Here is a 17,554-nt window from a genome sequence, read left to right as displayed (position 1 = left end):
TTGATTATTCTATCTGTATAAATAGCACAACTATAGACTATCTGCTAATACCTATTGATACACAAACTTCAACTTCCCCAAATACTTCGAAATGAATACATCACATTCAGTTTTCATTAAAAGGTAGGTACTTTTCACACTGGGGAAAAAAAAAAACACTCAAGCTCCAGACTGGTTTTATAGATTTATATGTCTTTTCATAAAAAGCAGTTACAATCTGAGGACATTCACGGTAGTTTCAATGCCAGCCCAAGTCCACCTTATGTAAATCTTTCCTCTCATGGGAGACATTAATTCTTACTGATAACTGTAGCAAAGTCTCTTGATTTGTCAAACTCATTTGCTATCATCAGGTTCACTATTACATAAAAGATTTTTTGTTCCATCTTTTTCTTTATCAGCAGACAACCAGGTTTTCCTCAGGTTGTCAAAGACTGTCAGCGTCTGGGAATCCTCCCCTTCCCATTCACTCCAGTTCAGCCCAGGACTGCCTTGTTCACCAGATGACTGCATGTGGGACAGGTTTTCACTGATCAGTTCATTTTGTTTTCAGAGAAACACACCCTAGTGATGGGAGTACCAAGGCAAGTTACCAGTCAACTATTTGAAAGGTGTTTAAAAGGAGGCAAAAATCTGACAGTCTTGAAGTTGGGATGTCAGGTCCTGCAGCTGAGTCCAGGGTCTCGGAGGAGAGCCCAGCCTGGACCCTGGGCACAGAGGGGCCCTGCAGTGGTCCTGCCCACACACAGCACGCCCAGCTCCGGGGACACCCAGACCAGCGTGCTCTCAGGCCATGGTGGGACGGGCTCTTCTTTGTAATGTTAGTTTCCCTTTGTTTTGAAGAAGTACATGAGTGCTGTCAACTTTGGGCAGATAAAAAGGAAACCATTTAGCCTGATTTAATATAATTCTTGTTGCTTCATTCTATATGCCCTTAATTCAACAGGCAGACTGAAAGGGGAAAAGGAATCCTGAGCATTCTGAGACGAGGCGACCACACCGCAGCGAGGACCAGCCATGATGTAAAAGCGCATCAGTGCACAGATGCAGTGTCCTGGGGCCTTATTTCTTCAGCAGCCACGGTTCAGAAATTAGTAGTTATTTAAAAGAATTAAAGGTCTCAGGGCAAAAAAATTTAGTGTCAATTTTGAAGGTTTTGCAAACTGAGAAAGTAACTTGGGGCTGATTTTGAGGCCTATTTAATTATTTAAATTAACCAATTATGGTTAGGTAAAATACAGAATTGCAAATTAAAAATTCAAACGTGTAACAAAGATCCCAGTTCTCCTTAAAAAAATAAAACTACATAAGATTATATTACAGATATCAAGGGAACTCCAACCATCATCAGAGATTACATTTTTTATATAGAAAAATAACAAACTTTTACCCACATACATTTAATTAATGTGAAATAGAACTACAACATTTTATATAGTATGATTTTTCTGCTATAAAGACTGTTTGCTGAAAAATATATTTTGTGCAAAAATTAAAGGGACTGTATTTCCAGAGAGTAGAAAAGGGAAGATGAATTGCCAGTGGGCACCCAACGTCAGGAACAGGATTTTCTCCAACACCTACCCCACTGCCAGCAGTGGGAGTGGTCACAACTGGTGACATAAAAATAAAGGTTTTATATTACTTTGAAACAGATAATGCCAGATTATTTCAATATTATGAAAAGCGAACATTCACTCCTGACCATTGAAAGACATGCCCTAAAAAATTCTATTCTCTTCTCAACATTAATCTGGACAGGGGGATGAGGGTGGTACAGATGGCAGACTTAAAAAGAAAACATACAAAAGGAATATATAAAACATTACGCATTTAGTACAAATAATGAAAAATGACTTGGTGACACACTTTCTAAGAAAAGTTATTTTCACATATTTTTAAATCCTGTAAAGACCAGGTGTGTGTTGCAAGGGGTTAAAAACAAGTCATTGATGAATGATAACCAGTTTTAGTACAGTTCATGCAATTATGTATCTGTGTTGGAAAGCTACTGTCCACAAAATGTATACTCTGCCACATGATTACATATTAAAATCACTTAAATTACTTTGTATTTGGTGCTGACAGAGCTCTTGAGAAAGTGCTATACAAACTGAAAGTTACAGAAATTTTAAAATTATAATCTGAAAAAAACATACAAAAATGTGTAAACAAAAAGAAGCTTTAGAGTTGCAGGGCATTATAAAATCCGTAATGTGGTTTAAGACAAAAAAAAAAAAAAAATCACCTCTTATATGTTTAAAAAAATTGCTAGTATAATTCTAAAAGTTCAGAATTGTGTTATCAACAGCAAAAGGCCCCAGGTGTGGGGTGGCCATGCTGCCCAGGGCGGGGGTCCTGCAGCCGCCAGCTCGAGCCGCCACCCATGTGCAGGGACGTGGAAAAGGCCCCGTGACCAGCCCCACCTGGGAGGGGCTCTAGCACTAATGCACTTAAACTCCTCTTTCATCTTCCCTGTTAAGAGGAAAGCTGCTTTTAAAAGAGATTATCAACAGTATAGATTCTGGTAAAGCACTGAGAATTAGGTATGAGATTTTTGGCACAAAGCACTTTTAAATTCAACCTCATTTTGCAAAGTATCGATCTGGAATTTCTCATTTGAAAATAAAAACTTAGAACATACACATAAGTGTGTAAATGATTTCATGAATGAAGAAGTTAGATTCCATGTTTCCTTAAACACTGCACATACCTTCCTTTACTCCAGAACCAAGGATCTGCGTGCACACACCTCCATGTTCCACATATACAGACATTGCACAAGTAACATCGTAATACACACTAATGTAGTCTGGTAAGATCAGGGCTTGCCTTTCAATATGATTCTTTAAGTACTCAGAGTCAGTATTATTTCCCAGAAAAGCTAAATGACCAATTTCAGAAAAAGAACACCTGCTATCTTTCCTTGACCCCTAATATTAAAATCTACACCAATATATTTAGGCATTTTATTTATGTTTCTGCATTTCAAATTCAGCAAAACCTGTTTTTGATGTTTCTTATATCATTCCTTCAATAACAGGAGAAGCTTCGTCTAATGTAAAAAAATTAAAATGCGTCCACAGGGCAGTAATTTTTCAGAGATCTTGCTCCATTCTGAAAAGCACTGCAGAATAACATTTAAGTCTGTCAATTTTCAGACAGCCAATTAGGTGCAAAGTCTGCGAAAAATCATGTAACATACCGTGATAGCTGGATGTGTCTTACTGCACAATGTAATTCCATTTCCTCCTCCCTGAGGCCTGTTAGGGTATGCTACAGCTGCTGAAAGGATTTCGGTTTTTCTTGGTCCTCTGTCTGTTGGGCCTGAGGTTGATGACATCTCCACCATTGAGGGAACTTGAATTCTGACCCAAGTGACTCCCAGCAGACGTGCTAAAGACCCCTGGATAAAGTGAGGGACAATACGATGTTGACACTGATGGACCGCAGGCTCATCTACTCAGACTGTGTACCCAGTTTCTTAGTAAATTAGCGACGTTTCAAGTATTTACAATATGAAGCTTTTGTTTTCACTTCATTTGTTTTTAATAGGCAATAACAGAGTTCCAAGTTCAAAAGGAACCGGGAGGGTGGCGGTGAAGTCTCTCCGCTCCCCCCCGCCCCGGTCCCTCAGAGCCCCGCAGCGCTGCTGCACGCACATGTGGGGTCAAGGGCGCGTGGAGTCCTTCCTCCCTCTGCTGCCCAGAGGCGACACCCTGCACACTCCTCTGCCTGTTTTCAGTAACAATCTGATTTTGAAATTTGAAATCTGTATGATCACTTAAATAACTTCACTTACTGACTTCACATCACAGAACTTCCTCAATAGCACCTATCTTGTTATATGTCATATTAATAAAGACACTGCACATGTAAGAGCTGGTACTGATGGCAGATGTTTCCATCCAGGCTAAAACAACAGCAAAGTGGTCTGCAGACCCTCAAAGTGATGAGCAGACAAAAGGGATGAACTCAAGAAAAACTTCCAACTGTTATGGTTTTCATTTTGCACCATGATGGTCCCAAAATGTAATCTCCAATCCATGAGCTATTTACCATCCGTGATGCACAAGACTCTGCCTGAGACACTTTGGGTGACACAGTGACAGCCAAGGCTGTTCCTGCCCAAGAGGCTTACACGCAGAGGGTGCAGCGACGCTGCAGGACACACACCAGGCGTCATGAGAGAGACGTGAGATCCCACAGACAGCTCAACAGAAGGGTCAACCACATCTAACTCGTGAGAAAGGACGAACGACAGGAAGGAGGGACTGGACCCTGGACACATTTAAGAGAAGTGAAGGCTGTGCTCCAGCCAGAGTCAAGAGCTTTGGACAGAGACCTCGAAGGATGCACAGTTCCAGACAGAATATGGGAAGGGGAGGCCATTCTTGACGCAAGAGCCAACATGAGCAAAAGAGAAGACTCAAGAAACAGCGGGCCTTCAGTGGAACAGTAAACAAGGTACGTGATGTAAGGGGGCACAAGCTGCGGGGGAAGGATCGACCAAGCGGTCCTCAAGCGCTGGGATGCGGCAGGCCTGCACTGAACATGCTCACAACCAGGACGGAGCAGAGGGGAGAGCCCTCTGCTCCAGACTCAGCAGACGGGAGGAGACAGGGTGGCCTGGAGACCAGACACACAGCAGCTTGTCACCGCGGCCCTGGCATGGGCCAGAGCATGTGTGGGGTCTGACAGTAGGAACACAGGCAATCAAGAAGGGGAAGTAAGAGAAGTTAAAACAGGTCAAGAAAATGCAGTGTGTGAATGTGTAGTGAGGGTGGGGTGCAGGCAGGGGTCCTTAGGACAGGACTGGTGCCTGTCCTCCCAGAAATCACCGTCCAAGTCAGACACGGGCAGGTGGTCCCTGCTCCCCGGCGAGCACAACACTCTGCTGGCATCGCATGCTAAAACCAGGCTGGGTACTGAGTGAGGCGGCAAAGGGAGAAGGTACAGAGACAGGGCGACTGTCAAGTCAAACAGGAGAGGCCTTTAGGAAACACCTCAGGGAAAAAGCTTCTAATTCAACATACCTTCAGTAAGAGAGCTGATACTCCCAATAATCTCACATTTCTTTAAAGAATTGAGCATACTGTATCTTTTTTTTTTTAAATAAATATGATTATGAATACAAAATAAATCTGCCAGGTAAACATGGGGCTAAAACTTTCTGGGTACTTACCAATTTTGTTACTACTTGAATGCATTGATTCTGGATTCTCAGTTACTTGCTGTTTAAGCTTTTGAAGATATTTTTCAGCCAAATATTTAAAAACTGGAATGAAAACAAAACCAGAAACCTTGCCAGGTCAGTATAATCTATGCACATAAAACCTGTTATTTTACACCACTTATTATATTTACAAAACAAATTTCAAATTTCCAAATTTAAAATTAGAAGTATACAAATGAGTTGAAAAAATCCAACTTCTAAAAATTATCTGAGTAATACCTAATTACAATGGTAATACCAAGAAATACACAGTGGCATTTTATTAGTAAAGAAATAAAATAACACTGTAGTCATTTGCTCTTTAGTTTTAAGTATACCTGAATAGTGATTAATATTCAGCCATACTAATCTGACTCAGTCTTAAAAAGATGCCTCTTTCTTTAGGTGAGAAGTATTACTTAGAACACTGAAGCAACAATCAAGCTGCAGTCTAACAAAATAAGTAGCAATTCCAGAATGAGATTAATAACCATCCTCCTTCTCCAATCCCAGAAAGTAAGAAATACGAGTTAAGGTTGCCGTGACTACCTAGCGGGTGTCCATTGCTGTGTTTCAGGGCAATGCAGCAACTTTAGAAGGTACGCTTGAAAAACACACGTACACACACACACACACACACATGCAGCTGTATTTTTAAAGATAAAAAACATAACAAAAGCCCACTGGAGTTCTGCTGTAGAGTAAGAGCTATTCAAAGACATTAGTAAGTAAGTAAGGAGCAGCATCAAGCCTTCACACTACGTGACAACATGTAACAATGAGAAACCCCATCCTCATTACAAATGAGACTTCTAGAACTTCTCTGGTGGCACAGTGGGTAAGAATCCGCCTGCCAATGCAGGGGACATAGCTGGATTCCTGGCTGGGGAAGATTCCATGTACCACAGAGCATCGAAGCCTGTGGTCACAACTGTGGAGCCCGCGCCCAAGAGTGCTCCGTGACGAGGGAAGCCTCCACAGTGAGAATCCCATGCAACGCGGCCAGAGGGCAGCCCGACTCCTCACAGCTGGAGAAAGAGCCTGCACAGCAACAGAGGCCGGTGCAAGCAAAACTCAATAAAAACATTAAAACACAAACATGATTTCCAAACAACACAGAGAAAAGGCATCAGAAGAAAAACAAACGTCTTGTTATTAATGCTAAGAAGGCACGTTACCTTCACTGACGTTCAGATCCTCCTTCACTGAAGTCCTGTAGAATCTCAACTTCAACTTTTTTGCCAGTGCTTCGGCTTCCTCACTACACATCAAGTTTAAAAAAAAAATGCATGTAAAGGTACGTTCTGAGTGCTTGTTTTATTACATTTACTGCATACAGCTGGGGGGGGGGGTCAGTGCCTGGGGGGGGATGAGTGCCTGGGGGGGGGGCGTGAGTGCCTGGGGTGGGGGGGTGAGTGCCCAGGGTGGGGATCAGTGCCCGAGGCGGGGGGTGAGTGCCTGGTGGGTGTTGACTGCCCTCGGCTGGGGGGGGGGGGGGGAGTGCCCAGGGTGGGGGTCAGTGCCCGAGGCAAGGGGTGAGTGCCCGAGGGGGGTGGTCTGTGCCTGGGGTGGGTGGGGGGGGTGTCAGTGCCTGGGTGGGGGTCAGTGCCTAAGGGGAGGTCAGTGCCTGAGGAGGATTTTCAGTTGTCATTGCTCTTGGGGGGTAAACACCAGCCATCTCACTGTAATTGTAAAATACACTTTTCCATAAAGTCACTAATTCTAGCCTTAGAATAGCTAAATATCCCTTTTCTTTATCTAATACTTTAATTTTCTCTCTTCCATTTTTAAAAACACTTGAATTTAATTACACTCCAAGAGTCTTAACTGCATTACTTATTTTACCCCTATTGGCTACAAAACTACTTTGCTGCCTAAGCCAAAGCCAGTAAGCTGAAGCGTCTCCAAGAGGGACCCCTAATTCTAATTTCATTACAGCCACTGATTCGCTAAAAGGGTTCCCAGTGACTTCTCTGCCCACACTGCCCTCCCTGTAATCACGCTGGTCTGTGTCATCAGTGACACGCCAGTGTGTGACTCAGATTTCCTAATAAGCGCCCCAAGGGGCACTGTGGCTTTCTTGCCTTTCCCTCTCTGGGATCACATGCCGGGGACAGAGGCTGCCATGCCATAAGGACACTCCCCGCTCAAGACAGGGGCCTCCTGCCTGCAGCCAAGCAAGGGCGACAGCCTGACAGCAGACCGCCCGCCCCAGTCAAGCCTTCCAGTGACCACAAGGCCCCACAGCATCTTGACAGCAACCTCATGAAACGCCCAAAACGAAGCCACCCAACTAAGCCACTCCCAAATTCCTGACCCACAAAAGCTATGAAGTAACGTTTGTTGTCTTAAACCACTAAGTTTTGGGCTAATTTGTTACACAGCATCAGACAACTAATGAACCTACCAAAAAAAAAGTAAGGTAAGAACCAGGCAACTATTTTCAAAGTCAGCAAAATGTTAATAATGCAATAAACTAATACTTACAGAGAGAAATTATCTGGATGCCTAATGCTGTACACACATGTGAACATAATGGTACTGAGTATACGAAACAGTGTGAATCTGAACTGCTTACCTATTTAAACTCATTAACATACTTGTACTAGATACTAGAACATACAGAGTTAACATTCATACTCTGTCTAGGTTTGACTTCACACGAAGACGTGGATTGAGTTGCAAGGACCTAGAACTCTAAAAGGGCCTCCAAAATGTATTCCTTTAATTTTCTTTACTTCTGATTCAGTGTGAACTTTTAAAAATTCAAGCCAGTCACACAATAGCTCACAGAAAATTTTAAGTATAAGCCTGTCTTTTGTAAGTCTATGCAAAGAAATAAAATAGGTTTTAGCTTTGTAGAATTACCGCCACCCCCTCAACAATAGCCACCTTACTTCTTTATACAAGAGTCATCCAGGAGATCGATCTTATTTTGAACGAGTGCAGTTGGTATGTCTCCAACTTCAGCCACCACTTTCTCTCTCCAACTGGAAATAGCTTCAAAAGATTCCCTGTCTGTGGTAGAGAATACAAGCACACAAGCCTGGGCCCCTGTAAGGTCACAAAATGAAAATGTTATTTACATTAATGAAGCAGTCCTGTGCGGGGTGCGGGCAGCTTTTATGTACTCAAAACGATTTTTATGTAAGTAAATGTTGAACTCATCTTTGTAGCACTGCTTATTTTTTAACATATAAACTCTATTTTCTATTTCAAAGAACCAGTGGTTCTCAAATTTATGCAAGTGTCAGGTGCCCTCAAAATTATACACATTCCTTGTGAAATACCACAAAATACTAATATGTTTAATGATACCATAAGAGCCAGAGAGAACAGTAAACTAGGCATGAAGAACAGGCTGCTGCCAAATTCTTCCTGTTAATACCTGTCACTTTTTCCTTCATTTCCTTCACTGCAGATTTAAGAAAAACCACAATTTTCTCATTCTATTTACTTTCAAAAAAATCTGTATTATTTTATTTTAGGAGAATACCAATGATGCTCAAGAACACAACTTAAGAACCAATGCCAGACGTCCCTGGTGGCACAGTGGGTAAGAATCCGCCGGCCAATGCAGGGAACAGGTGTTCAACCCCTGGTCTGGGAAGACGCCACATGCCGAGGACCAACTAAGCCCAAGTACTGCAACTACTAAAGCCTGCACGCGCTAGGGCCCACGAGTCGTAACAACTGACCCCACATGCTCCAACTCCTAAAGCCCGTGTACGGAGAGCCTGTGCTCTGCAACAAGAGAAGCCACAGCAACGAGAAGCCAGTGCACCACCACTGGAGGAGACCCACTCTCCGCAACTAGAGAAAGCCCGTGTGCAGCAACAAAAACCCAGTGCAGACAGAAGTGAAAGTAAATAAATAAATAAATATAATGGTGTCTACATGTCAAAAAAAAAAGAACCAGTGCAGTGCCAAGAGTAAAATATTTATATATAATAGAGAGGAAGAAAGTTTTAGTTTTTCATTCTGTTCAACTTAATTTCTATATCAGATGCACTGACCATGTTTTAATCATCAACTATCATATTAGGTTGATAATATTTAATTTTAAAAATAAGCAGCAATCTTCTGGAAGAGGGTTTTTACAGACGATTAGCTCTTGAATCAGGCAGTCTGGTAACAGAAGCAGGTGACAAGAGAAAACAGTCCCGGAGTCAAAGAGGATTCCTCACTGCTACTCCTCCCTTCCAAATCCCTCAGGTGGGAGAGTTTCCTACTACTCAGAGGCAAGACACAAATACTGGGCTACTAGGACACTCTGAGGCCAAAACAGAGTTGTTTATCCCCTGAGGGAATTTGGTAGAAAGCCAAAGAACAATTAATGAAGGAAAAACCGGCAGTTCACTATGGCTGAAAAGCAGATGCTTCCCTCCACAACAGGCTTGAAACCAAAGAATAAATCAATTATGCAAAACTCAGGGCTAGGGGACAGGCAGACTGATAAGACACACCCTGAGACACTCTCACAGTTGAAGGAGAAAGAAACTGAAGAGATCACACTAGCATACTGGACAGTAAATTTATGTTTAACTCTCATATTTACTTCAACTATAAATAGAACATTATTTACTCATACTTTAAGAAACCATTCTTTGTTAATAAAATTGTCAGCTTTAAACATAGAATTTTATACCCAGTCAAGTGTCATTTAAATTTGAGGGTCCAATAGGGTATTTCCAAGTATACAAGGTCTCAGTCACAAAAAACAAACAAACAAAAAACATTCAGAGAAGAAGTATGTAAACAAAACAAAAACAGCCAACAAACAACAAAAATCTAAGCAGATAGTGCCAGAGATAAGGGCAGTAAGGATGATTAAGAAAAGCACAATTTTGCTTTTAAAAAATCAAGGATCAAAGGATAAAAGTCTGTCCATAAAACTCAAAATTCTTTAGTGGGGGGCTGTGTGGAGAGAGCCCGCAGGGACTGGGAAGGGGCACAGAGCCCGCTGGGGAAGAGAGAGAGGGCCCTGGACTCGACTAATCTACAGGGAGGTGGGCGCAGGAGAGCTGCGGGTCCCCTCCCGCACCTCCAGTACTAGCTACAGGGGTGCTCTTCAGAGACCCCTGGTTTAGTGCACCCGCTGAGTGTCAGGAAGCATTTAACAGGAGGCTTCCTGGGTGCTGTTTTGGATCCGTCAGGAATCCTATGGTCCTTATTAATTTCTGAATATTCAGGAATTAAGAGCAGAGGCATGCCTTTCTGGGGCTGAGGAATGCTGAGAAATCCAGGCATTTCCTTCCTTAGTTTTTCAATATGGTGATGGTGATAAGTACCCTCTTCCTTTTAACAACTCTCTCTCTTTGATAAGGATCGCCTCGTGTTTTGTCTAAATCTGGAATTTTAATCTTTATCTTTGCTGAGAATAACTACCTTGTAAGACAGTATATATGCCCACACCATGCTGATTAAAACACTTTTGCTCCATCAGAGCTTGGGTCCCCGTGTTTTTATTTCTTTTTCTATTTCTGGCTGATTCCCTGGAGCACAAGAGCTGGCTGTGTAACCCAGGGAATATTAGCCTCTCTCCTTCTTTCACTTTCTCGTCATCAACTCCGAACCACCAGGTTCCGGTCCATTAAAGGACCAATATCTGAGGACTTGACGCCTGGAGAGGAGGGGGGGCAGTAAAAACCTTAGCTTGTCTCCACTGCCCCTAATTAGGGCGGATGCCAGCTGCCTGCAGCAGTAACCGGCTCATCACTGCATCCACTGCGGAAGGCTCTCCTTCGTCCCCTGGCTTCTCACTCCTACACCCCACTCCCACCCTGGGGTGTGTGTGTGTGTGCGCGCACGCGTTTCACTCTTACACCCCACTCCCACCCCGGGGTGTGTGTGTGTGTGTGCGCGCGCATGCGTGTCTCACTCCTACACCCAACTCCCACCCCGAGGTGTGTGTGTGTAGGCGGGTTGTAAGCCAAGACAGAATCTTAAGCTAAAGGCAATCACCCTAAGAATAATGTGTGACTATCAAACCAAAGGAGAAAAGTAGAAGTATCCAATTTTAAATGAGAAACTGTTAGGGGAAGCACACTGACTGAAACCGCCCACCCTGGCCAGGCACCATAGTAACCATTTGCGTGAGTTGTTTTATGACAGGAGATCCTGATAAGGAATAGGGAACTAATAAGCCACCACCAACCGGAAGAGTTTGGGAAAGGTCAAAAGGAAACACCGCGTGTCTGTCCACTTCCCAGAATCCCTCTTGCTAGCATCCATCTTGGCTGAGCGATGTGTGCGCCACCAGGAAAGACTCTGAATTAGAATGATTGGCCAAAGACTACCCGGAAACGAATCCCATCACCATAAAACCCAAGACTGCGAGCCACGAGGGAGAGCAGTTCTCCTGGGTTCCCTTACCCTCCCGCTCTCCACCCGGGTGCCCTTTCCCAATAAAATCTCTTGCTTTGTCAACATGTGTCTCCTCGGACAATTCATTTCCGAGTGTTAGACAAGAGCCCAGTTTCGGGCCCCCTGGAAGGGGTCCCCCTTCCTACAACAAGTGGCGACCACGAAGGGACATCTTCTTCGCTGAGATTGACATCCTGACCACTCGGGGTACTCAGGGGCCAGCTTGCCTGCCAATGGACCAGACCCAGCGGCCGCAACGGGGACCCTTTTGTCCCTGGTCTCCTCCTGACGCGGACAACTGGCCAGAGTGCCCCGACCGGTAAGAAACAAGAGACTTTATTGACCTCCCTCCCCTTCCCTCTCTCTTTCCTCTCTAGCCCTTCCTATCCTTCCCTTTTTTCTAGTCCCCCGGTCCTGGACGCAGGAATCTGGTCGAAGGGCCTCAGCTTGAGCTGAGGATTGGAGACTGATCACCTCCTCTTGGCAGAGAACTCGAATTTTCTGGTCTGGTTTCTGTTAGGGCCGAGTTCCAGTCCTCTCTTTTCTGGAAGCCCAGGGAAAAGTCCCGTAACGCCTGGGTGTCTGCAGGTGGCAGGAGACGTCTGTAAGGCCACCCCTTTTGCCCCTCTTTCCTGCCTCCTCCCCCTTCTTTCAACCTGGATTCCTTTCCTTTCGAAATCTTTGAAGACATCTGAAGTTTTGTGTCTCTATAAAAGGTTTTCTGAGAGACTGTATTCTTGTATTTAAGAGAGTGTCTGATGAGGACTGCCAGGTTTATATGTGTGTGTTTTAACTCTGTTCTGTGTTGTGATTTGTGACGGCCATTTTGCTTTGTCTGGCCACCATTTAGACCTGCCGCCGTTTTGTTAGAACTTGATTTTCTTTCTCTGTGCCTTGAGATCAGGGCTCTCAGGAACACTTATCTAGACCATCTCTAACTCCTGAGACTGAGAAAAAAAGGAAAAAAGCCTTTAAAAATGTTATTTATTTCAGCTTTTTTTTTATAAACTAGTAAATTTTATATTGTAATATCTAATTCATGACCAAACTTAGAAAATGAAGCTAGATCTTGCAGTGTGTCTGTCTAAATATGTCTTGGTATGTTTTTGTCTCTGGGTAATGTTTTTTAGGTTAATTTGTAAATGAGCTCTATTTAATTGGCTTAAAAAAGGTAAGCACTTACAAATCAAATAATTCTAAATTAAACAATAAATTCCAGGTTCAGGTGAACTGGGAAATATTCAGTATTAAATACCTTATATTAATGTTTTTTGTTGACCTATCTAATATAGACATGTCTTAGAGTAACTAACATCAAGTAGAATATTTTCATTGTACCTAGGTTTAATATAAGTTAAATATTCCTATTACAAGTTTGTCAACAAAGAAATTACCTTGAGTGAAAAAACTTCTAAAAAATGTAAATGAGGTATGAGTTTGTATATAAACTCTATTAAGAATAATTATTCTTTAAGAATATCTGTCTACAATAGTCTCCCCAGATTGGCGTAACTTGAATTTCTAAGGGTTGTGCTAAACTAAGTATTGGAAGTCTATTAAATAATTAGGTCATTTCCAAATGAAATAAGATTTTGAAACATTTACTACTAAACACTGATTTCCTTTTACAGAAAAACTAAAGAGATTTGGGACTATAAATGAATAATGTTTGATGCCATCCTAAAATGTTTTAAGAAAGCAAGGGTTTTAGAAATTATCACTGGTATTTATGCTCACCAATCTATAAAATGCTAATATAAAAGTTAGCTCTTGGTAGCTAAAGGAAAGCAAGAAGTGTGCTTTCAGTAAAAAAAGTATGAAAAAATACTAAAAAGAGTTATGCATGATCAAGATTTTCTAAAATTGGATTACAATTAGTTGGATAAATAGATTTTGTTAAGAATGACATGGTCCCTCCAACTAATAAAAAAAATTAAAAAAAAAAAAAAAAAAAAAGAATGACATGGTCATAAGAAAACTGGCTAGAACCAATTAGGCCCAAGATGGCGGAGGTGACTTTCACTAGACCTTGAGCCTTGGTATTTACGCCCATTGTGACATGTCAACAAGCTAAATGATACAGCCATCAACATTAACTAAATCTTACCAAATGTTCTAAATGCTTTTAATTGATCTTTTCGATAAAATTCCTAAATCGAATTCTTTTGAAGTTCCTTTGACCTCTAGCTAACTTTGGGGTGTTTCAGAGGGCCCCTGAAACATCCCAAAGAGAGATATTAAACTGTGTTTATTTGATTGGTTAAATTACATGAAAAAGATTATCAAATGAGCAATAAATCTACTCATGTTATAATGTATGGTAAAATTACTAATACAGATATCCTAGAAATTATATGGAGTTCTTAACATTTTGATATGTCTTGGTGTTCTAATGAGAAACCTGATGACTTCACAAAAGTTAACAAAAGACTAAATGAACCAGCAAATATGCTTATAATTTTTATGGTTTCTATCTGAAAAATTACAGGTTTGAATCTTGTGTTTTCTGGGAGTAAGGAAAACATTCCTCTCAAACTAATTATGGAAATAATTTGGTAAAATTATATGTTATAAACAAAACAATTATATTTTCTCTCTATCTGACTCCTCCAGAAATTTGAAACTCTTAGGTTTCCAGTAAGTTTATCAAATGAGCTAAGAAGGTTATCTCACTAACAGGTACAAAAATCTCAAGGAATTTTTGAGACCTTAAAAAGGGAAGAGTTCACCTAGATTTGTTAGGCAAAATCTGTGATAAGCCTTTGGTGTGAGTTTCCCAGCCCTGTTTTATATTAAAAGTTCAGTTTGAGATTCTATAAGTGTTTCAGCAAAATAAAAAGTCTATAATCAATTATGGTTATATAAATCATCAGACCAAAATTAGTGAGAACAGACCTATTTTGCAAACAAACTAGCCTTAATTTGGTTATATTTGATAAAAATAAGGGTAACTTTGGGGAGAAAGATATTTCAAAAAATGTTAAATCCCAGTTTGTTCATGGAGGTCTGCATGTAGTAAGACTCATTTCTTGGATAGTTCTTTGCTGTTATGTGATATTAATGCAAAATTTAATTGAATTCTTAAAGAACACCCTAAGTTTGTTTCTGAAGCTTATCTCAGTAATCTATCTTTGGATGAAGATCAGATGCCTCATGACCTGCAACCAGGACTGGAAAAAGACATAATTTAAGGGACTGTCTCCAACCTGGATGGAAGGACTTTTTATCAGGTACTCTTAACTAGCTCATGCACAATGAAACTGAAGGGAAATTAACTCTTAGATTAATTCCCACTTCCAAAGGCCCCTACACTGGATTGGTCTATGGAGAAGACAGCTGACCTGATCTCACCTTAAAATGATGCTCAAACAAGAGAAACTACAGCACACCAGGATGAGACGACAACGACATCAGAGGTAGACAGCTTGTCCAAAATGCTGGACCTGATTCATATGATCATTTATAATGTTTTCTTGACTTCTTAGACCTTTGCATATAAATCAAATGCTTTTCTATCATAGGCCTGATCCTATGCTAGTTTTAAAAATCAATCCAATTGTTGGGTTTGTGGCTAATTACCTGTATCTAGTTCTGGGTTACCTTGGTAAATTTCTCTACTACAAGACTCTAACTGGTTGGCCCTGAGGAAATTTACTTAAAAAAGAAAAATTATAGTCATATTCAGGTCACTGTGATACTACCAGAAGAGGTCCCCTCACTGGGCCAATTAATAATGCCTACTCTGACTCTGGCCATAAATTTGAGCCTTTTTCTATTCCTCAAGCTCAATCAGAGCAACAAGAAAAGTTTTAGCAAAAGAAAAAGAAATCTCCCACAATTATGAGATAGATTTATATAGATAACACTAAGCTATGGTAATCTAGGTTTAAAGTCTCCTCTGTGTTAAAAACAATTAAATCATACTAAGGATGATCAGTCTAGTAACACTAGAAAACTGGGCTATGTGCCTTATAGATGGTGGTGCCAATGTATAATTTCCCTGAAAGATAAAGATTCGTACAGAGTAGACTAAGTCAGATGACCTGGGATGTACTGGGCTACATCTAATGGAAGCTCTTGAGTCTTACTTGTGACTTTACTAGTACTGCTGGCTATGTTCTTTGTATTTCACCTGTTTTAAAAATTGCTGTTTCTTACACTGCCAAATGTGTGACTGAGGCCTCTGATAAAATAATATATAGTTTTTATGATAACAGTGTAACTCTAGATATGAGAAAAAGCCACAAGAGGGAATGTTTTCCTGGACCAAGAGGCTAGTAAGACAGGTGGTCCAGAGAATTTTGGATACTGTTTTATGGCCTAGTCCAGTAACAGCACATTGAGTGGCCTGTCAACAAAATCTTTGCCAAACCGGAGAATGGACATTCTCAGCACCATGGGATAAAATGGTCATGAAATGCCCCCCTCAAAATCATGGTCAAGTTTATGAGCAAAAAGGGGCTATGCCAACTGAAGATTGACACTTGCCATCTACAGCTACAGAGATTAAATCATGACCACTGCAACTGCTGACTTTCAACGGCCCTGAAAGGAGTTCAGGGTAAAAATCAAGAATGAGGCACTTGGTGCTCTGAAAAAAACTGGCAGAACAGGCCTTCAGATAGTTAGATCTTTTCAGGAGATTTTATGAGTCCCAATTCTTGCATCTTCTCATACCTAGAGAAACACTGACGTCATTAATGGTGACATCTGCTTTGGCTAGTAAGGAAAATTTTACAATTAAAAGCCAAAATAGAGTACTCAACTATGGTTCAGACACCCTGGAAAATAACTAGGTGTTACTATGGGTGTAATTTCAGATTAGATGTTGTATTGCTAGACACTTGAGTTTTCTGAGTCGTGTCAGGCTTGGATGCCACCATTCTCCAAGCAATGTCTGCTGAAAGCTAGTAACTTCTACCTTACTTTTTATAAAACTAGGCAACTGGCCACCTGGCTAAAAGTCTCCCCAAAACGCCAGGTCCAGACTGGGTTTCAGGCCTATTCTTCTAAAAAGAAAGAGATTTATTTTGTCTATTAAAATTCCAGTTATCCGTCCTCCAGCTACTACTAATTTGGTCTGTTACAACAAAATGGCAGACCCAAAGATTGAGATTTTAATCATACAAGGTTCAGATCTAAGAATTAAGACTCAGGAATACTTCCAATTCAGTGTCTCCTCTCCAAGCTGAGACAGTCCTATGCCCCATTTTGACAGGAAGTTATCACAGTCATAGTTGCCCTGTTCCCTAAATTAAAACTGAACAAGACTCTGTGGGGTGGTGACTCTGGAGTACAGATCTGCTGTACTGTAGGATATAGGCTTCATTCAGCCTCCTTGACCTTCCCTGAGTTCCAAAGGGTAGATTCAAACGGTTGCTAATCAGGGAAGGGAGAAAATACAGAAACAGAAGAGAAACAATCAAATGGTGGTACAGCCTTGAGACAGGGTCCTGGTTCCTACTCAAAGAAATATGCATAACAATGTCTTTTGAGTTCTCCTACAGAACTGGAGCCCCCACCCAGGTGGAGGATGGTAACTTCAGACTAAACACAAGATTCCTGGAGCACAGCTCTGTTGCTTCACCACCAGCCAATCACCCCAAATGTTGCCTCCTGTTTCTGGGGACCAGTGATGACCATCCTTTAGGTCTGTTTGGCCCCTGTCTATTTCAACTCTGAGAGGCGCCAACAGTTTCAAACTAAAATGCTGTTATTATAAGAGTGAAAGCTGGTTTCAGATATGGAACACCCCAACTTCGATCAGGTAGAGAGAGACTTCTGCTCTGCTAGGCAGGCCTACGCCCAGGCACAGCAGGAAGAAGTTACAGAAGAAAGAGACCTCCGCCCCAATTTCCAAGAAGCATCTTGAGTATGAAGTCTCTCAGGGGGGAGCTGTTAGGGGAAGCACACTGATTGAAACCGCCCACCCTGGCCAGGCACCATAGTAACCATTTGCGTGAGTTGTTTTAT

The 17,554-nt window shown here is 41.6% G+C and overlaps 1 protein-coding gene across 3 annotated transcripts in view; it reads right to left on the bottom strand.

Moving 5' to 3' along the window:
• Nucleotides 1-171: 171 nt before the first annotated feature.
• RAB23 (RAB23, member RAS oncogene family) overlaps nt 172-17,554 on the bottom strand; it is a 34,050-nt gene continuing 16,667 nt past the window's right edge. For all 3 annotated transcript variants that reach the window (XM_043907018.1, XM_043907017.1, XM_043907019.1), the window contains exons 4-7: nt 8,113-8,269; nt 6,394-6,476; nt 5,186-5,278; nt 172-3,406 (exon numbers count right to left, since the gene is read on the bottom strand). In XM_043907018.1, coding sequence (XP_043762953.1) covers nt 3,267-3,406; nt 5,186-5,278; nt 6,394-6,476; nt 8,113-8,269 — 473 coding nt within the window. In that variant the 3' untranslated portion in view covers nt 172-3,266. The remainder of the gene's footprint in view (nt 3,407-5,185; nt 5,279-6,393; nt 6,477-8,112; nt 8,270-17,554) is intronic.

Source organism: Cervus elaphus, chromosome 7 (assembly GCF_910594005.1).
Source record: "Cervus elaphus chromosome 7, mCerEla1.1, whole genome shotgun sequence".
NCBI lineage: Eukaryota > Metazoa > Chordata > Mammalia > Artiodactyla > Cervidae > Cervus > Cervus elaphus.
This window is presented reverse-complemented; position numbering and strand designations above follow the sequence as displayed.